Source organism: Elgaria multicarinata, chromosome 16 (assembly GCF_023053635.1).
Source record: "Elgaria multicarinata webbii isolate HBS135686 ecotype San Diego chromosome 16, rElgMul1.1.pri, whole genome shotgun sequence".
Taxonomy (NCBI): domain Eukaryota; kingdom Metazoa; phylum Chordata; class Lepidosauria; order Squamata; family Anguidae; genus Elgaria; species Elgaria multicarinata.
The window spans coordinates 13,440,933-13,463,413 of NC_086186.1; the positions used below are offsets into that span (position 1 = coordinate 13,440,933).

At 44.3% G+C, this 22,481-nt stretch overlaps 1 protein-coding gene across 1 annotated transcript in view; it reads right to left on the reverse strand.

Moving 5' to 3' along the window:
* The window catches only part of SCG3 (secretogranin III), a 37,957-nt gene extending 35,692 nt beyond the window's left edge, over positions 1-2,265 (reverse strand). Inside the window, exons 1-2 of the mRNA XM_063142517.1 lie at positions 2,061-2,265; positions 893-945 (exon numbers count right to left, since the gene is read on the reverse strand). Coding sequence (XP_062998587.1) covers positions 893-945; positions 2,061-2,151 — 144 coding nt within the window. The 5' untranslated portion in view covers positions 2,152-2,265. The remainder of the gene's footprint in view (positions 1-892; positions 946-2,060) is intronic.
* Positions 2,266-22,481: the final 20,216 nt, after the last annotated feature.

Here is a 22,481-nt window from a genome sequence, read left to right on the forward strand (position 1 = left end):
GCAATATCCTGCTTGGTGTAGATGAGGCTAGAGTTAGGAACCATTGGTTGTGGGTACACTATCACCATGGTGGGAAATTAGACACTTTGAGCATGCTCAGAGATACTTTTATTTAATGCTTCACATATGTTAGTTTAAAGAAAGGACACGGCACTGCATTAAAAGAAAGGGTGGGGCTATAAAAATAATAGCTTGTGCAAGTGTTTTCCTTCCTACTTACACACTGTTTAGCATATTAAGAAGTTACTAGTATTCTGAAATATACATAGGTCAAAGCTATGAGATGCATTCTTGTGCTCAGGCTGATCTTAAGCCTTTAAAAATCAATTGCTCAAGGTAAATAATAAAGAATGGAGCATTATTAGAATTCTCTAGTATATGTTTCAACTAAGTCATTTGTAAGTGGCCATTATAGAAGAAACTACCTGGTAGAACCCACAAAATTTGCTCTTGCATGTCTAGTTCAATATTTTTTCTTGCTTTGGCTAACCTTCAAAACATTTGAGAACTTTATAAAGCCTTGAAGATTAACACATTTATTGGGCTTTGGGTATGTAAAGCCCTACTTAAGCAAGTGCACAAATATAATATTGCCGCCTCTGATGTCTCTTTCTTGCTAAAAGCTCATGTCATAATACGGCTGCAATGGTATATATGGACTTACTTGAGTGTAAGCCCCATTGAAAACAAGTTCAATGGGAATAGTTGTTTGGCTTTATGATGACACAGGGCATTTTTTTTAAAAGATGCATTTCCTGCACCAGCTCACATGGCTGCTATTTTGAAATTCATCTCTTTGAACTACTGGGACCCTCCAGACAATGAAAGGTAGGTCAATCTGCTGAATGTAACAATGCCAATTAATATTTGTTCGGATAATAATTTTACCTACCTGTTCTTCTAGTGGTCTCTCAACACTTAATTCTCTGTTGTGTATTGATTTATCTAGAAAAAGACACATATACATACAGTTGTGGTATGCAGACAGTCTCTCTCTCTCTCTCTCTCTCTCTCTCTCTCTCTCTCACACACACACACACACACACACACACACACACACACCAATCAGCTAGTGATTGATCCTCTGCACATGTTTAAAGATGCTGAAACTAGGTCACAAAGAAGCTTTTAAGTTAGGGAAGGAGCAAATAGTTTGGGCCTTGCCTTTATTTAAGAAATTAGCACTGAGTACTTCCTTCACACTGGATTCCTCTGCTGCTTTCTCAACAGAAAACACACCCACACATTAAAAATAAATAAATAAAACAACTTATCCATGAGCTGGACCAAAATAGCAGTAACGTAATCGGATTGGAATAATCAAGAGATTAAAAGGTTTTATGACATGAAGAGCAACCCACACAAAGGGAGACATGGAAAACTGCTACACTACAGATGAGGAAGCCTCAGAATGCACTTGAGAAGGAAGAAAATCCGGAATAAATGAGGGCATGTTTATCTTCTCCAGTGATCCAGAAATGAAATGAAATGAAAAGAAAGTGTTGCCATTTTGCTTTCTAACCTGGCACATGCATCAACCTTGACCTGCTAGGATTTAGATCCATCTTCCCGACCCCATGCCCTATAGATGTGTTGGATTGCAACTCCCATCATTCTCAGCTAGGATGGCCCATGGGTGAAAATGCTGTGGTCCAACACACATCTAGAGGGAACTGAATTGGGACCACTGGTCTAGATCCTTGGGACCGACTTCTAAACAGAATGGTAATATAATAGGTGAAGTGCTTTTAGATCAAACTCAATCAACTTAGTATGTGGATTTAAAAAAAAAAGACTTGAGGTTCTCATAACCCTTCTTCAGGCTAAAGGGGGGACGAATGGGTAAAATGCAATGTAAAGTAGACCCATTGAAATGAATTGGAATTAAGTTAGTCATTACAAATTAGAATCCCATTCTTTTCAATGGACCTACTCTAAGTAGGGCTTATGTTGGATTGTACCCAGTGTCCAGAGCAGATTACAGCTACCCCATCCTGGGAAGTTTCAAAATGGGTCCCCTTGTCACGTGAAGTTCAAATGAGTTAGCAGAAGGTACCTACCTCCTTTGGTGCCTTCGGGCTTGGGGAAGCCATTTACATGGCCTACGATCAATGCCATTAGCGGTATCAGGACAGCCAGCTTGAGAAGCATCTTGCTTACCCTTGGGTCTTCTGCCTTGGCCGCGGTTTGGGGAAAGAAAGTCAGAGGCGAAGGGGTGGGGTAGGAGGACCCCTCCTGGCTGATTGAGCAAGATCCAAGGGGCGTTTAGACAGGATGCTTCCTCTTCCCTTCCTCCAGTAGAGCTTTGTGTGTGTTAATGCTTCCCTGCCGGGCTCAATAGGACCCAGCTTGCGCCCGCGGGAGCGGCTGCAAGAAACTGGGAGCTGTCCAGACCTCTTGGTGCTGAAATCACCGCCGCCGCGTCTGCCGCTGGACCTCCCAGCTCACTTTGGCGTGAGGCTAGAGAGATGCCTTCTTGCTCTGTTCTTTTTTTCTTCTTTCCTTGATCGGGAGATGAGCTAGTTCCTTTCCCTGTTGATAGCTCCGGACAGGGATGGGAGGAGAAAGAAGGGGAGGAGACCAGGGAGGAGAACTGGAAGGGAGGGGGGCTGCGGATGCGGGAGCATGCGTGCACCACCTGGTCCTACACACACACACACACACAGCTCTAACCCAGACTCGCCTGCTGGATGGAGCAGATCTTACAGAGCAAGCGGAAAAAGCTTTCAAATCCAGATGCAAAAGACCCCCTGCCTTCAGATTTGCAAGCAAACAACATCCCCACCTACAGAACGCCCCTGCGACCCATTCTAGCAGCAAAAGACATTGGTAGTAATACACACACACACACACACACACACACACATTAGCAACGTCCACGTAAGTGATGTGCAAGGCCTATGATTCACATTTATGATGTGTGTCATCTTTGCTTCTCAAACGCATGCAGGTCGGGAATAGCATCACTTCCCCACTGAGTGATTCCTGAACAAAGCCTCAGGCTGAGTCAGAGTACATTTATTATACCACATCTGGTGAGGTTTCAGGAGAAAGGATCACTTTGCAGCCAGCATAGGAAAGTTGGATGCTACACTGGTGTTCCCCCTCATTGAACTTCCAGTCCATTTCAGCAGCCTAGCACAAACACTAACCCACCTCTTACATTCCGCTCACACTCTTTGCACATGGTATTTTCATCTTCCCTACTGATGCAGGACATGATAAATCAATTTAGCACCAGTTCACTTTCCATCTTGTGATGATCAGGATTTAAAAGGGCAGGCATGAGTGGCAAACATAGAATTTTGAGGATTCCTTATGAGTTTCCAAGAGAGAGAACAGGATCAGAGGCCCATATTAAATAGTTGCCATACCAAGAAAAATCCTAAATCCATATTAGTGCAATACCTTTGTTACTTCACAAAAATGTGCAAGCTGTTATAGTTGTTCTGATCTTTTGGTTGGCCTAATGAAGGTATTACGCTAACGTGGCATTTAAAATACCTTTCCTTTATTTGAAGCAGATACAGACCAATATATGCCACAAGATGTGAAGAGTTTATTTTTTCTTCCTGTAATTCTAAAGGTCATGGAGGACACCAGAACAGAGGCGTTTTAAAAAGCAAGCCAATTCATGAAGAGGCCTGTTTAATGTAGGGTTGTCTGAGAAACCTGCAATGGGTTCAAATGGATTCAGATTTCTATGAATCTGACCTGTGGATTTTACAGCAGAGTCATATGGATTCTGTAGACTTGTGGATGGTTTTTCTTTAACTTTTTTTGGGGGTTGTGCAAATTAGCACTAATGCACACTTGTAGAAGTGGAATGAAATACTCATACGTTCCTTTTAAAAATATCTTAATCCATCAATGAGTGGATGGAACAAAAGATGCCTGACAGTCCATGAAACAGAGACAGAATGGATTTATTTATTTATTTATTTATTTATATTTATTTCTCATATTTTTACCCCACTCCTCAGCCCCCCAAAAGCTCTTGTAGCAGCTTACAATCAAGTAGCAAAGAAGACAGTCCCTGCTGTCAGGCTTACAATCTAAGAAAGACATAACACACAAGGAAAAGGAGTTCAGGAGGGAAGAGGGAAAAGAGAGAAAGAAATTAAGCAGACTAGCAACAGAGCTGATTGGATTGTTCTGCTCCCGAAGGAGGGGAGTCCAACTGGAGCAGACCCTGGTGTCTCCTCTGCCTGTTCTGTCCCCCTTGCTCTTTATTCTTCCCCACAGGGTCAAGATGTCAATTTTAACAAAATCTGTACACCACTAGTTCAAGGAATGGCTTGAGGGCATGCAATGGCTTGAGGGCATGCAATGTAACCAGCTTGCTCAACCAAAGCAGGTTTGGATCTGGCCAGTGCCTAGATAAAGAAGCAACTGAGAACCCCAGGATCACTACCTGGGGTTCCATAATGGAAGAAATGTGGGCTATAAATGAACTAAAACAAATAATGGTTTCAGCCATGTGAGCTTAAGATTTGAAATATTACAAGCAACTGTTTCACCTCTTACAGGTTCTCCCTCTTCAAGCGTTATGGAGATAGCTGAATTCTAATTATTTCCCTGAAAAGACAGGTAAACAGTCTCACAATTGCAAGTTGGACATTTGAGTAATTGGAATTATCAGCACTCCTGAATATTTATTGCATTTCTTATTGCAGAAATGTTTGGAAATACATTGTTAGAGGCAGGTGATGGGAAGATGAGTAGTAAAGAGACAGCAGACATATCTACGATTGGGTTGTAATCCTTTCCTTGCTTAATTGGGAGCAAGTCCCATTGAACTCAGTGGTGCTTACTGCTGAATAGACCTCCCTCAGATCAGGCTATTCAGGTGCAACGTGCTTTGGAGTCCTTAGGAACACAGGAAGCTGCCTTATATTGACTCAGACCATGGGTCCATCTAGTCCAGTACTGCCAACACAGCAGCTCCCCAGGGTTTCAGGCAGGAGTTTTTCTTGCCCTACCTGGAGATGCCAGAGATCAAACCTGGGACCATCCGCATGCAAAGCAGGTGCTCTACATCTGGATAAAAAGCCTATGAGGTTTCCTAAAATTTTCACTTAACAACTGGGGGAACATATTGTGGCTAAGAATACTTTCAGAGTCCAGAGTCACGCAATGATTCAGAGACATCCTAATGAGGGTTTGGTCTCAGGCATGGTGGCTTGAAAAAGAAAAAAGAAAAAAAGAGTGAACCACACACATTGACTAATTGAGGTACTGAAAGAAACACCTGTTCGCTCCCATTGGAATCCATCTGACCATTAAGATCATAATTGGAGGACTCTTCTCTGTGTGCCCCTCTTGACACAGGTTAGATGGATGGTGATTGATAAAAGAGCCTCTCTGTAGTTGCACCCCAGTTTGGAAACGCTCATCCCGGAGTTACTTGTCTTGACCCTAAGTTTAATGAGCTTTGGCTTTGATGCTATTCTTTGTTGATTGCTGACCTCCTCCTCCTCCTCCTCCTCCTCCTCCTCCTCCTCCTCCTCCTCTTCTTTTTCTATTTGTTAGGGATAATTGTAATGGTGTTGTTTATTTAGTGTTGTTTTAATTGAGCTAGAGTAGGCTGCTTTGGAATTATTTTTAATTATAAGGTGGTGTACCATTTTTAAAACATGCAAGGAAACAAAATTTCTAAGACATACAAATTATACTCTCTCTCTCTCTCTCTCTCACTCACACACACAGAGAGAAATATATACAAACACTCACAGATGTGTTTGTGTGTTTATGTGAGTCTTTAGTTATGAAAACACTCTGCACACACTCAGAAATGTGTCTAGTATTACTTCACACGTTCCTAAGGGTTAAGTAGAAGCTTACTTCACACATGCTCGACATGGCATTGTTATTACTTCAATGCACTATCTGGGTGTCCCTGATGTATTCTAGCTCTCATCAAGCCCTAAGCATATTATCATCCTACAGATTACAAAAGGAAGGAAGTACATTAACTGGAATCTTGGGTCAGTTTTAAGCCCTAGCAGATTCACAGCATTATGTTGAAAAAAGGAAGATTCTAAAGGAAGCTTTCTGGTATATCTCGACAGTGCCATCTTTAGACAAGTATCAATAGAAATCACAGCATGGCGTCGAAACCAAAGATGCAAATGACTGAAACAGAAAACCCAGGCAGATCAGTTTCCGGGCTTAACGTGGCTTCATTTCTGTCCCACCACTGTGCTTGAAGGCTAATATAATGAACATGTAGTATGCATTTTAAATTAGGTTCTCAATGCTATTAACCCATCTTAAAAAGAAAGTCTTGCATGTTTTCTTCTCCTCCTTCCAACATAATTACCCCATGCTCAGTAATATACCATCCAAATTCAGAGCCAATTACTATGAGAGGCCCAAGGCAAAGGAATGAATTGCTGAGGATCCTACTTCTATTGTATTTTTAATCTGCACAATAACCAATGCTCTCTAAAGAATTACAAAAAAATGTAGGTAAAAAATGTAAGTGAGCAGAAATCCCATGAATCTGATAGCATAGCTGGCACCAATGGATAGAAGCTGTTGTGTACTTTTTTATTGCCTTACCCCTTCAACTCCCAAGCTATCCATCCTTTTAGAAGATGTAGTGGTTTCAATTCTTTTCCTTGATGGCACTTTTCATGGCTCTGAAACCTCACACATTTGCTAGCTAGTCCACCATAGTCACAGTGCTGAGAAATATGATGGTTACGTTTCACATCACTCTGTCACACAAGTGTTTTTAAAAAGTAGGAGGGAACAGAGGAGCCAGGATCAGGACAGGAAACAAATCACAACCTTACATCCCTAAGGTCAGCCCATGTGCCCCAGGCTATCAACAGTGTTACTTATTTAAGAGCCCTGGAAGGAGGAACCAGTTAGATGCAGCTAAAATAGCAGCAATGGAAAGTAGTGCTGAGTCAGTATATAAGAAATGGTAGCACAATTTCTGCTGCAGTGTCAACCGTATTTCCCAGAGGGGGCAATTTAAAGCAAACTCTGACCACACTTTACCAGGGCTACTCATGACTAAACACCACAAACAAACGTATTTCTGTCTTGGAATGGAATGAGAGACTGCATGAAATGTGTGAATCAGGGCTTGTGTCACTGGAAGTTCCTTATCTTTCTCTAGTCCCAAAGCCAGTGGACAAGAGGTTGTCTAGAGCTAAAACTAGAACAGGAAATGATGGGCCAACTGGTGGTCATCCGTGAGGGCTGATTTTAGTTCAGGAGTGATCAGTTGCTGACTACTGCAACTGTCACATTCTGCTTTAGTAATAGACTCTTCTTCACTGCAAATCCACCTCTGCTCTGCATGGATGGTGTAAGAGTAATGTATTGTGGTAGGTGCATGTTGGGAGTTGTAGGAGAGGCATGGAGGGGAGCTGAGAGGAAGAGGAAGTAAAGGGGTGGAGTCAGGAAGATTGGAGTGTGTTTGTTAGAGTTGCAGTCTAGGCCGAGAATAAAGGAGTGTTTAAGAAGATGTCTCTGGTGTCTTAAGATTCTTGCAATACAACAGTAATATGTATATAAAATCTCAGAATTATTTTTAAAGTAAATTTATTCAAAAACTAGCACTATTCAGCTGGTCCATTTACTGACCCAATTGACCTGAAACGCATAGTTGTAAATTCAACTGCCTGCTGGTAAACATGGTACTTTCGAACACCAGATTTTGAAATCAGCAAATATAATTGATTTTGCATGAATATTGTTTTCAGATACCAGAAAAATCACTAAATAGGTTGTGTAGAGATGGGAACACTCTTTTTTGGAGGGAACTCATCTACCATTAACTGATCTTATTTCTGAGGACCTTGATAAGCTTGAGGAACTCTGAAGAACTAGAGTTTGAAAACTACCCTCTTTACCTTAATATTCTTACATATGAAGTTGTGTTTTGCTGCCACCTTCTGGCTTCTCAGAATCTATTCGTTAGGAGTATCACCATCTCAAAAGCGTGCCCACAATTTTGTGTGTATTCCATAGATCCTAACAAAGACATAAACCTTCGTGGCTCACTTTTGTATTTATTAATCATGTTGTTTGCAGTGCACCACAGTATTCACAAGACAGAGTCCAAAAAAATAACTTAAAAATGACTCTACTCACATGTTGGGAAACTGAGCAAAGATGTATATCAGTGAAATATGCTTTAGATCAATAATTTTAATAAGGAATGAGTGAAATAACTATGCTAAGAATTACAGAGAGGATTAACCCCCACCCCCATGGCTTCATTAGTTTCAAAAATGGTCCTCGGGCAAACCCCCCACCATCCTGTCCCCATCCTGTGAGATACAGGACCTTTTTCTGTCTAAACATGCATAGGATTACATCCTTATCTTACTGACATTGTTTTTAGTTGTTAACATTGTTTTACATACTGTACGTTAAAATTTGTACACTTTTTATTATCTTGTATCTGTGGTTTGCAATTTTTGTGAATTGTTGGGGGCAGGCGGTAGAGAAATTTATTTCATTTCTCTATGGGGCGGTTTGTTGTTTATTCGTTCAGACTCTTCGTGACTTCATGGACCAACCCACACCAGAGCTTTCTGTTGGCCATCGCCACCCCTAGCTCCCCCAAGGTCGAGTCCGTCACCTCCAGAATATCATCCATCCATCTTGCCCTTGGTCGGCCCCTCTTCCTTTTGCCTTCCACTTTCCCTAGCATCAGCATCTTCTCCAGGGTGTCCTGTCTTCTCATTATGTGGCCAAAGTACTTCAGTTTTGCCTTTAGTATCATTCCCTCAAGTGAGCAGTCTGGCTTTATTTCCTGGAGTATGGACTGGTTTGATCTTCTTGCAGTCCAAGGCACTCTCAGAATTTTCCTCCAACGCCACAGTAGAGAAATGAAATAAATAAATTTGTAACAACAACTCCCCTCAGGGCTTCCAGGATGAGGACATCCTACTAATTCCAGAAAAAACATCATCATCATCACGACAACAACAATGCCCCTCAGGGCTCCCCAGGCACTTGTGGCTTACTTTATCCCCAAAACTCCATAACAACTCCTCCTCCTCTCAGGGCTCTCCAAGTACATGTATGTATGTATGTATGTATGTATTTATTTATTTATTACATTTTTGTACCGCCCAATAGCCGAAGCTCTCTGGGTGGTTCACAAAAATTAAAACCATAAAAAGCATAAAAAACACCCAACAGTCTAAAAACACCAATACAAAATACAATATAAAAAAAGCACAACCAGGATAAAACCACACAGCAGAAATTGATCTAGGTTAAAATACGGAATTAAAACAGCTAAATTTAAATTTATTTATTTATTTATTTTATTACACTTATATACCGCCCCACAGCCGAAGCTCTCTGCAACTTTAATTACAACAATTAAAAATGGTAAACATTAAAAGTATACAAAATTTAAAAACCATCAAAAACATAAAATATTTTATGTTTAATTTAAGTTGAATTTAAGTTGAATTAGGTGTTAAAATACTGAGAAAATAAAAAAGGTCTTCCACTGGCGATGGAAGGAGTACAGCGTAGGCGCCAGGCGGACCTCTCTGGGGAGCTCATTCCACAGCCAGGGTGCCACAGCAGAAAAAGCTGCTAATCCCAAAAATGCCAAAATAACAACAACAACCTCCCCTCAGGGCTCCCTGTGTGTGCAGGTCCTACTAATCCCAGAAAAGCCATCATAACAACAACAACAACAACAACAACAACAACAACAACAAAACACTCTTCAAATACTTGAAAGGTTGTCACACAGAGGAGGGCCAGGATCTCTTATTGATCTTCCCAGAGTGCAGGACACGGAATAACGGGCTGAAGTTACAGGAAGCCAGAGTCCAGCTGGACATCAGGAAAAACTTCCTGACTGTTAGAGCAGTACGACAATGGAACCAGTTACCTAGGGAGGTTGTGGGCTCTCTCACACTAGAGGCCTTCAAGAGGCAGCTGGACAGCCATCTGTCAGGGATGCTTTAGGGTGGATTCCTGCATTGAGCAGGGGGTTGGACTCGATGGCTTTATAGGCCCCTTCCAACTCTACTATTCTATGATTCCCACACTAGAGGCCTTCAAGAGGCAGCTGGACAACCGTCTGTCAGGGATGCTAGGGTGGATTCCTTTACAATCTCCATTTACTCTTACCCAATTCTTTGTCCATTGTTCCAATTGCCAATAATTTAACCAGGTTAATTTCTTTTCTTTTAAAACCTCTTCTATTTTCTCACATGTATCCATCCCTCTTAACCAATCTTTTAGCTTCATTTTATTTTCCTCTATTAAAATTTTGCTCAAAATATTTTTTAAATTCCCAGGGAAATTCCTTAGCATTATCATCGGTGTTAAAGGAGAAATGCTCGAGAGTAACTCCTTTTTGTATTTTTTTCCATATTTCCCAGTGGAGCTTTAAAAAGGGATTACTTATTTTTTCAATCCAGTTTTTACTTCCTTCACCAAAAAATATATTTTCCAATTTATAATCTATATCGTTCTAGTATTATCTTCCAACCATTCTAAATCTCCACCTCCTAACATTGCTTCTGCTATGTATCTTAACCTATTGGCTGCGTAATATAGTTTAATATTTGGGAGTCCCAATCCTCCTTTTTTTTTAACTTAAGTACCATTTATTTTTATTTATCCTCGCTTTCCTATCCCCATTACATAGGGTGACCATATTTGGGAAACCAAAAAAGAGGACACCTAGTGTGTGTGTGGGGAAGCAGCTTTCTGAGTCCTGCAGAAAGTACGTCATTCCCCCACCACCTTAAAGAACCCAATTGGAGTGGAGGAAGGGAAAGGATTTCATTCTGCACCACCACCATCCACTCCAATTGGGGCCTTTTCTATAATGTCCACGAATGGTCCACTTTCCCCTTTAAGACCTCAATTGGAGCTCGGGGTGGGGGACTGATGTGCCTCAAGAAAGCATGTCATTCCCTCCTGCCATGCTAATGGAAGCCTTAAAGGGGAAGGTGTGTCATTCCAGGACATTATTGAAAATTATAGAAAATCCCCCCTGACACCATGGAAAGAACAAAAACCAGGACAAATCCGGGGAAATCCTGACAATTTATTCTCAATTCCGTAACTTCTTCAAATTCTTTCAAATGTTGTTTGATTCTTCCTATTTTTTCCATTGGATTTTTAATCGTTATCAATGTATCATCTGCAAACATGTTCAATTTTAGCTTTTTTATACTTCCAATCCCTTCAAGCTCCTCATCGTCTCTTATTGCATTTGCCAATAGCTCCATAACCAATACAAATAGGACAAGTGAGAGTGGGCATCCTTGTCTTGTTCCTCTGGTCAGTCATATTTTGTCTGTAAGTCCATCATTTATCACCACTACAGCTGTATTTTGAGAGTATAGTTTTTCTATTATACCTTTAAATTTGTCTCCAAATCCCAATCTTTTTATTACCAGCTTTAATGCTTGCCAACTCACACAATCAAAGGCCTTAAATATATCCAGCGCTAATATTCCCGCCTTACTCTTTGTCTTTTCTACCTCCTCTGTTATATTTAAAACTCTTCCAACTAAATTATGCATTTGTCTACCAGTTACAAAACCACATTGATCTTTTCCTACATAATTAGCTATAAATTTATTCATTCATTTTGCTAGAATAGTTGAAAAAATTTTTGCATCTTGATTTATTAATGAAATCGGTCTATATGAATCAGGAACAGTCAAATCCTTGTCTGGTTTGAGGATTAATATAATTAATTATTGTTCCCATGATTCCGGGATCTTCTCCCCTTCTATTATTCTGTTATACAAATTTAATAATTTTGGTATTAATAGCTTTTAAAAAGTTTTATAATATTCCGTTCCCAAACCATCTACCCCGGGAGATTTACCCCCCTTCAAATTCTCTATAACTTCCTCAATTTCTCTTTGAGATATACTCATTTCCATTAATTCTTTATGTTCTTTTATCAGTCCCTTCTTAATGTACTTTTCAATATAAACTTCAATCTTCTTCTTCCCGAAATCCTTTTCTTTATATAATTCTTGAAAAAATTCTTGAAAAATTTTGATTTTACCTTTCATTGTACAACAATAGTTCCCTAACTTGTCTTTGACTATTCCTAACAAATTCCTAGCCTTTTCTTTTTGTGTGAGGCTAGCCAGCATTTTAGAATTTTTATTGCTATTTTCGAAATATTCTCTTTTCATGTAAATTAAATTCTTCTGAACTTCCTCTAAATTTTTATTCTCTAGCTCTTTTTTCTTTGCTTGTAATTCTATTAGTTTTTGTTTGTTTTTAGTATACCAATACTTTTTCTCCAGCTTCTTAATCTCTTCCTCTAACTTTTGCTGAATTTTGTTGCCTCTTTAACTTACATGTTTCTATGATACAAATCCCTCTCGCTACAGCCTTCATGGTGTCCCAAACGGTTGCCATTCAGTTTCCCCCCTTTTCGTTAATTTCCCAAATTTCTGACAGTTCATTTTGCATTTTCTCCACCACTTTATTATATTTTAAAATCCTGGTATTCAGCTTCCATCTAAACGCTTCTTTATAATCCTTCTTAACTGTAAACTCTAAACTTAGCATTGCATGATCTGTTACCTTAATTACCCCAAATCCATTTTACATACCTTAGTTGTTGCAAACTCTTTTGAAACAAAAACATGATCTATTCTAGAATAGGTATTATAAACTGGAGAATAATATGTGAAACCAATCTCCCCCCCCCTCAAATTAAATGCCAACCGTCAACATAATTTTTCTCTTTTATCAGCTTATTTAATATTGTAATATTGTTCCTCTTTTGCACACTAGTGGGGTTAGACTTATCCATTCTATTACCCATTACCATATTAAAATCTCCAGCTAAAATGACATATTCTTCTTTAAATTCTTCTATTTCTTTAAGCAACTCTTTATAAAATTCTTTATGTCTCTCATTTGGGGCATAAACATTAACCAACGTGTAAAGTTTACCTTCAATTTGCCCTTTAATCATAAGATATCTACCTTTCCCATCTTTTTTTACATTCTCCATATTAAATCCACTTCTTTTAGAAATCAAAATGGCCACTCCATTTTTTTTGAAGTCCCCAAAGACTTTTCATAATACACTGACCATTTCAATCGGATTTCATTTACACCATTCTTTACTTGAGGCGTCTCCTGCAAAAAGATAAAGTCAGATCCTTCTTTATTTAACAATTGCTCTATTCTTCTTCTTTTCACCACTGCCCCGAGACCTTTAACATTGAGTTTTGTTATCTTTATCCATATTCTTATCCATATTCACTTTGTTGTTGTTCTTTTAGATCCCTTGTGGCCACCATAACCATATCATAAATTCTAACACATAAAAACACAAAACCCCTATAAACCTCCCACCTAACAAAAAATATCCCTACAACAATTTTTTATCTAATCTTACCCCTCCCCACCCCACTCCTGTCCCCTTTCCTTCCCCCCTCACCCCCCTCACTCTTTCCCCCCCTCTAAATCCCCGTGAGTCTAATACTCCGGCCATATTATTTACCCTAAAAGGGGGGGAGATGAAGCCCGCAGTCCCGAAACAGTAAGCCTGTTACTTAAAATGTATTACTTTCTTATTATCTCCATAGTATAAATATCACTTCCCGGTTGCTCCAGCTCCTTCTTACCCTCCTTCTGCCTGTTTGGATGTGGAATCGTCATAAAGTCCCAAACTTTTTAACAGCTCCTGTCCATGCTCCAATGAGGTTACTCTCTGCTGTTTCCCCGCATAACTAAATCTCAGAAAAACCGGGTAGCCCCATGAGTAAAACACTCCTTTTCTCTTTAACTTTTCTGTAATCGGTTTGACACTTTGTCTCCAGCTGATAGTTTGCTGACAAAGATCATTATAGATTTGGACCGTCGCATTTTGGAACTTCAACAAAACCATCGATCTTAACTTCTTCATGAGCTGCTCCTTTTTAAAATAGTTGCCAAATTTCATCAAAATGTCCCTTGGGGTGGTTCTAGAACTTTGTCCACCCACTCTGTGCACCCTATCCACGTCTTCATCATTAATCAATAGATCTGGAATCATTTCTTTAAACCATCTCAGAAGTAGCTTCCTCAGATCTCCTTGAACCTGAGGAAAGTTCTTGATTCAAATAGAGGACCATCGATTCTAGTCTTCAAGCTGAATCAGCCTTTTTTCATGTGCATCAAACTCCATATTATGCTTCTCTTCAAGCTGCACCATTTGCTTTGACAGACGGCTTACTTCTAATTGAGTTAATTTGATATCTTTATCATTTTGAGCTACTTTAGTAGCAAGGTCATCAAATTTTTTATTTACGTCCTCTCTAACCTTATCCATCCTTTCAAATAGAGTGGTGTTGTTGCTAAGAATGAATTTTTTAATCTCTTCCACGTCAGCACTTGGCTTCTTTCCAGCTTTTGACGCCATTTTAACACTAAAGTCCGTTTCTTCTAAAGAGTCAGTTGGAGATATTTTTGTTAGTCTGGCAGAAGTATGATTAGAAGGACGAACGTGCAAGCTACTCCAAGTAGTTTTTTTTTTTATCTTTTTCCCTCTCGTGCCTTTCACGCTAGACATTAAATCGGGAGTTATTCATTTCCAGACGGAAGACAGCTAAATAAATATATCTTATTCTTAATTGCTCTTCCTTTGTCTGGGGTTAAGATAACTTCTCCGACCATCCAAATAACAATCAATCACTTTTATCTCTCTGCTCTCTGACAAGTTTTACGGGACGTTAATTAGGCCGCGCTCATGAACGGTATAAGAAGTCCTGCATAGCCTTAAACGCCACAGTTTTTCTCTTTGTTTTTTACTCATCGTTGGCAGAGACATTCACAAATGAATTCATTCCAAAAACTTGCCCATTAATTTGAGATAATAAGGTTTATTGACTTCCTTGTTCAGAAGTCAATAAACTTCTACCGGATCATCAGGCTGCTAGGCTCCGCCCCCTCTTATACATCTTAAACATCTTCCACATCTTACCCCTCTTAAACCTCTTAACCATCTTAAACCTAGGCATACACATAGACATCGGCCTACCCATGACCATAAGCCTACCTGTCTTCCATCTCCTATTGGCAGCCCCTTTTTTATCTGTCCCCCTTTCCCTATTCGGCGACTTTCCCCCTTTTGTCCATGATTCTTCCCGTTTTGTGCTAGGGATCTCTGTTTTTAGGAACCCCCCTCTTTGTTTCACGTCCTACCCCCTCCCAATCCAACCCTGAGCACTTCTGATACCCTCCTACAACTCTTCCCCCTGTTGTTCCTTTCCGCGCCTGTTTCCCCCGTGCTTCTTTCTACCCTGACTAAAGCCTCCTTTTCTGTGCCCGCTCTTCTTTCTGGCAATCTCTTTTGTGCCTGGGGACTTAGTGTCTAGTTAGATTTAGGCCTCAGGTTCTATAGGTTTCTGGGGATTTAGGCTCTGGGTTCAGTGTGATGGTGCTCTAATCTCCAGATCCCTTAATGTTTTTTCAGCTCCTCCCCATCTTCCCTAGTTGACTTTCCACGGCCAGTATTTCCTCCACTTTCCCTCTGTCATGGCTTGTCTTTCCCCGTTTGCTATGGTGTCTATTTCTTGAATGATGTGTGCGAGTGTGGCCGGTGGCTTGGCCAAGGCGCGCAGCACCACTAGGTTGATAATCCTGACCATTGACCACGGCACTGAGGTGTTTGCAGGTCCTGCGATGTTTCCCTGCTTTGGAGGCAGTCCCGAGACGATATTCTCCCAGTGCTGCTTTTGGATTTGCGGCCATCATAGGGTGTGGGCTAGTTGCTCCCAGATGCGCTTGGCTGCCATCCCTCGCTGTACATATTCCTGTATGTCTGCTCATGCTGGGTGGCTTCCGTTATAGATCTGGTGGTATGCCATCCATTGCACTTCCCATAGGTGGTATGGGAGTCTCTGATCTTGGAAGGTGTTGATGGGCCCGTTTGTCTCTGTGAGGTAGGTGGAAATGCGTGTGTGCTGCTGCTTCCGGCCCATCTTTAGGATGCACTCGCAAATGTCCGTTTTGAGCTGCCTGCGGTCTGCCGCTGCTTTGGGTGGACGTATGTTGGCCGCTTTGAGTTGCGTGTGCAGGTGCTGCAGGTCTTCTGTACTGTCCCCCGCTTTGTCTCTGAGCTTGTGTTGCGTCCACCAGCTGTGCACCCATGTGGATTGTTCACCCCTGCTGGCGAAGGTGACTGCCCATGGTTGATGCGTTTCTTTGTGCCTGACATTTGCCCATGGCAGGCAGTTTGCTGTGACGAAGGAGGCGGCGATGGCCAGCCCTATGGAGGGCAGCTGCACTCCTCTGTTGGCTGTGTTGTTGCAGGCGACTGCCGCCGCGTCTCCCATGGGCGCCCTGTGTTCTCCCACAGGAACGCGAAGATGGCATCATCGGCCTGCTCGATGATGCGCTGCGGCGGCAGATCTACAGCAGCCAAGGTGCCGATGACAGGCACGAGGTAGGTGGCGACGTAGATGGCTCTCTGGTAGACGTTGAGCATTCTCGTTTTCCATTTGCGCACCGTCTCTTGGATGCGTTGCACTCACGGGTGCCAGTTGTCTTCCTCCATTCTGCCGCTCCTGATGGAGAAGCGCACTCCGAGGATTTTGACGCTGTGTACGCATTCTCGGTGCGTGCCGTCGATGTCTGCGCGCTTAATGTATTTTCCTCCCAGGCTATAGAGGTAGCTTTTGCCTCTGTTGATGTTCACCCCCGAGGCCTCTCCGAAGATCCCATAGTCATGCCATGTCTGCTCTGCTCCTGGCCAGGACGTCGTGGTTGTACGTGATGACCTTGATGGCGGCCGTGGCAGCGCTCACTGAGTGCGTCCATTGCACGCCCGTGATGCGCTCGTCTGCCTTGATGGCGTCCAACACCGGGTCCAGGGCAAGGACATAGAGCAGCGGGCTGAGCGGGCACCCCTGCTGAACTCCCTTTCTCACAGGGACGTCATCCCCTCTCCACCCACGTATCTGCAGCATGGCGGTGGTGTGGCGATACAGCATGTGCACAGCGTCGACGAATGTCAGTGGGACCCCTTTGCTGCACAGCACTCTCCACAGGTACCCGTGACACATGTTATCGAAAGCCTTGACCTGATCCACGTGCACCATGTCTCCGTGCCATCTTCCTGCATGCACGTTGTGACACAGCTCCTGGATGGCCCTCAGCGAGTCCGTGATGTTTTGTCCTGGCATGGTGCTAGTCTGTGCTGTGACCACCACCTCACGCGCCACCCACTTCAGCTGATCATTGCAGACGCGTGCGAGTATGTGGTAATTGCCATTGGTCAGGGTGGTGAGCCTCTAGTTGTGGGGCCGTGTGACATTGCCTGCCTTGGGGGAAAAGATGAGCGTTCCACGGTTGAGCGAGTCTCCGAGGTGTCCCCTTCTCAGCATGTCATTGAAGAAGTCTGCCATGGGCTGCTGCAGCTGACAGCAAATATCGCACGTAGAAGTCGTGGCAGAATCTGTTGGGACCTGGTGCCATGACCCTCTTGCCCCGCTTCATGGCCGCCCTGATGTCATCGGGGCTGATGGGCTGCACCAAGGTGTCCGCCACCGCATCTGAGATGCGCCTCCTGCTGCCTCTGGCCAGCAGCTCTTGCATGCGCCTGTCCTCATCCTCGTCCCGCTCTTCTCTTTCATAGAGCTCTTTGTAGTAGTCGCCCATGATTCGGAGCATGTCTCTTGGGTGCTTGCTGGGGGCCACGCTGTTGTCGCTCCTGAGCCCTTGCTGGAAAGCTGCCCGGCTGCTGCTGCCGCCGCCTTTGCTACCGCTGTCATTGCTCCATCTTCTGCTCGTGCTGTCGTCCCACTTTCCCAGTCCCACCAGCGGCCCCTTCTTGCGGCATGTCTCCCTGGCACGGTGCGGCACATCTGATGGAAGCGCACAACCTCCATCCTGGCCCTCTGGAGCACGCGCTTGTCCACCGGCAGGCCGTCTGTCGCCCTCCGGTGCCATTGGAGGAACACGTAGACGGCCCTGTTGAAGCATGCCACGTCTTCCCTGTGCGCTTTTCCTTGCGCTTGCTGGCATCGGCTGGCCACCAGATTCTTTAGCCATTCCCACCATGCCGTGAGCACTCCGCCCTCGCCCTCGCCGCCGCTGCCGTCGTCCTGCTGCTGCTCGATGAACTTCCTGGTGAACAGCATTTCATCGAGCGCCTGCTCCACAGCTTGCTGGCAATGCGGCTTGGCCAGCTCCCTCGGCGCCAGGTGCCACAACTGCTTTGTCGCTCGCTTTCTGCCTTCGTCGTCAAGAAGACACTCCAACATGACAATGGCGTGCTGCGTCACGGCGACCTGGCAACTTCGCATGCGCACCTCCTCCAGTGCCCAGAGGCCGCTCCTCCTACTTGCGTGCTGTCGCTGGGGCTTGAAGAAGGTGCACAGGGGCCTCTCTTGTCTGTTGGCCTTTTCCCCAAAGCGTGCCACGTACTCGCTGCGATGGCCCACTGGGAAGAAGTCGAGCGTGTTGGCCACCCCCAGCGCCTTGTCTTGCAGGCCTTCAACCCAGAGCTACGTTTGCTGATGCCACCACTGTTGTTGCTGTTGCTGCTGTGGCAGTGAGGTCGGCAGGCAGAGGGTACGTTTGGGCCATGGCCTGGAAGCAGCCTTCCCGGCCAGCAAGCGTGAACCTGTCCCAGCGAAGGGCTCGTGGGAGGGCCTGCGCCAGGCCATCCCGCAGCGGTGCTCCTGTGCGCTTTACCTCACGTGGATTTCAGAGGTGCTTGTGGGGTGGTGGTGTCGTCCCCAGGAAAGCGCCAACGTGCGTGCAATGGCCATCTCGTTGTTCGGGCAGCTGGTGATGAGAGCGAAAGAAGTTGACAAGACCCTCCTGGAGAAGGAAGTTGTGCACAGCCTGCTCCCTTTGCTGCTCCACCTGAAAGACCGGGACGGCACAGTTGCCATGGCAAGTCTAGAGGCCCACGCGGGACAGAGCCAAGCCCCTCCTCAGGCGCATTTCCCCAGCCCATGGGGGGGGTGTTCTGTAACCCCCTTTTAGACCACCTATTTTAAGGCCAGCACTTCACGGCGCAGGCTGAATCCCCTACTCAGGCGGTGGATGGGGGGGGTTGGTGGATCACGCCCACCCACCCCGACATCACTGGGGCCCCTGCGGGCACTGCTGCTTCACCTGCCTCCCTCCCCACACACACATTCTGGCAAAGGCCACTGAGGGAGTGCGGCCAGCGAGCCACGCTTCTTGGAGGGTGAGCCCCCCCCTCACAGCTCTCTCGCTCTGAGCCCTCCACTAAAGTGAGTGCTCTGGAGAGGCCGTCTGCCTGATCTGTTCCTCAGGGGCTGTGGTGCATGTCCTCCCCCCCTCCGCATGGTGGTGGGACCGCTTGCGCTGCCCTGCTTTGCACAAGGAAAGGCCCGGGTTCAACTGCTGGAGGCCTCTCCAGTGACAGCTGGGGAAGGAAGACCGGCTCTCACACACACACACACACAATCCCCAGAGAGCGGCCGGTGAGGGCACTGACTGATTTGATGGCATTTATAGCTTGCCTTTTTCCTCTCCCAAGGAATCCAAGCCAGCTCACACTTTAACATTTTATTTTTACATTTTTAGTGCAGTTGACATTTATTTCTAGTTCTGATAAAGGAGAAGGAAAGGAACCTCTCGTGCAAGCACTGAGTCATTGCTGACTCTTGGAGGGACGCCAGCTTTCTCTGATGTTTTCTTGGCAGGCCTTATGGGGTGGTTTGCTGTTGCCTTCCCCGGCCTAAGGGATTTACACTAAAAGACATACACAATACAATAGAAAAGCAATATAAAAATAATAAATGGTTCAAAACACCACAATAAAGAAGCAATCAAGCAAAGCAGGAAAGCCCCGAGTCACCACGGAGGTTTCCACAACGTGCCACAGTGGTGCTGAGTCGGATGGCCCATGGCTGCCTCTTGGCAAAAGGCGGCTTCCGAGCCTCCCAGCGTGGTGGTGATCCAGGCCACTGCTCCCCGTGGCTCGAACCTCGGGTGGCTTCTGCCTCCCACCTCCCAAACTGGGGACGTTCCCGGACTGGGGTGCCACCACTGAAAAGGCCACTAGCCTTAGTAGCTCCCCATCTCCCGCCATCTGGTGGAGGCTTCTGAGGAGGACCTTGGAGTCCCGGCAGGGGTATGGGAGAGGAGGAGGAAGAGGCGCCACAGTTGCCCTGGCCCTAAGCCCTCAGAGGGAGCCCTGCCGGGGAAGCCCTCTCCCTGCCTAGGCCAGCTGCAGCTCTTCTGCTGCCCCAAGCAGCTGCATTGCTCCAGTGGAAGAGGACCCGACCCCCCACCCCGTTCTTTCACAGCAGCTGTCTCCATGCATGTCGCTCAGTTGGAGTCTTCAGCCTGTTCTTGCCCCGAACAAACACCTGGGTTGAGCAAGGAGTGGGATCCCCCCACCCCACCCTTGCTTGAATCCTGCACGAAACAAGCACAGATAGCAGCCCTCGTATTTTTAAAAATTATCATTATTATTATTATTATTATTATTATTATTATATACCACCCCATAGCCGAAGCTCTCTGGGTGGTTTACAAAGATTAAAACACTGAACGTTAAAACCGATACACAAATTTTAGAACCATAAAAACAGATTACATACCAGGACAGACAGTATCTATTTAGAACAACTATTCTGGGGTCAGCTAAAAAAACTTAACATATGTCTGGGAGAAGAGAAAAGTCTTGCCAAAAAGCTAACAATGTTGATGCCAGGAGAGCCTCATCAGGGAGAATGTTCCATAATTGTGGGGGGGGGCACCACTGAAAAGGCCCTCTCCCTTGTTGCCAGCCTCCAAGCTTCCCTCAGAGTAGGCACCTGGAGGAGGACCAGAGGAAGAGTCAATACAGGTAGGCATGTGCTCCGCTCCGATTACAAGCGTAGAAGCAGTAGCGAATTGGCCTGCTCCACCTTGCCCAGAGGAGTAGTAGAAGCAGACCGCGGACCCCTAGAAGCAAGGCGAAGAGTAGCGCCCATTTTCGGAGTTCTTCTCTTTCCGCGGAGCGCTCCGATCGCCATCTTGAAAACATTTCGCCCATAGGATTGCATTGCGGGAAATAATCGCAGATAACTGGGTTGTTTTTGAAGCTATCGTTCTGAAAATTCTTGTGCTCAGAGAGTCGTGGATGGGGGTCATTTTGAGACTACTCTCACCTCTCTGCATCGTGCGGGTCGCGTGCTAGAATTTTTTAAAAATCGGGTAAACAAACAGACAGCGCGGGTCAAACGGCGGCGGCGCGGCGGGGTTTGAAGCGATGACAGGCACATTCAACTCCCAATCCTGATGAGAATTGATCTCCTCATGAAGCATCCTCCAATCCCAGCATTCAAGGGGGGGGGACTAAGGCAGAGTCATCCTGAGATCTTTGAGCTCTCAGCGTCTTGTGGGTTTAGCGTTCGTTGGGAGAGGGTCTACTTAGCTAGCTGCTGCTGTGTACTTTGGAGATAGATTAGGATTTTAGCTTGGCGCGTGTGTTTGTTTGCTTCTTTCTGACTTTTTGCTTAGTTTGCCCTGTGTTTTTCCCTTACTTTGATTTAATATAAACTTTATTTTTAAATTTTGGAGTGTGTGTTTGTTTGTTTGGTTGGTTGTCCCCCCTCCCCTCTTTTAAAGCCTGTTTGTGTTTGATCTTCCTTCTGCTTTTGTGAAAGCTTTTTTTTGAAAGCATACACACACTTCTTGTCCCATTTCCCTACATTTATTAGTAATATTCTTAAACATATTATTATATTCTTTTACATATTCTTAGTAGTATATATATTAGTATATTCTCATACATATTATTAGTAGTATTAATATTTTATTCTTCTTATACATATTAGTAGTAGTGTTTGGTTGGTTCATTTCCCCCCTCCCCTCTCTTAAAGCCTGATTGTGTTTCCTTCTATCTATATACAAAAAAATACCAAAAAAATATTATTCTCTTTTTCTTCTCTGTGTAACTTGGACTGTGAGTGTGCTGTGTGTGCACTGCTTTTGTGAAGTGCAACAGCCACAGATTGAGCATTTTGGGGAAAGCATACACACACTTCTTGTCCCATTTCCCTACATTTATTAGTAATATTCTTAAACATATTCTTATATTCTTATACATATTCTTAGTAGTATATTAGTATATTCTTATACATATTATTAGTAGTATTAATATTTTATTCTTCTTATACATATTAGTAGTAATAGATATTAGGCATCATGAGAAGAGGGAGCAGGCGTGCTGAAAGCAGCAAGGGTCAGGGTGGCACCAGTAAGCAGGCTGTCTCTCCTGCTGTGAAAATCAAACGGGCAACTCCTTGGCTGGCTGCTCGGCAACAGAAGCAGGACAAGCAGCAGGCAGAGCCACTCTCTTCTGCAACTTGTGCCCGGCGTTCTCTTTTTGAGGGTGGGAATGGGAAAAGTGCCCCTTTACAAGAGGCAGGTGGCATTAGAGGAGGAGGAGGAGCATCCCCAACTCCTTCATTATCCTTTGAGCCCACGAGCCCGCTGATGGACCTAGACGAGGTCCTCAGCACAGTGGAGGGGGAGGA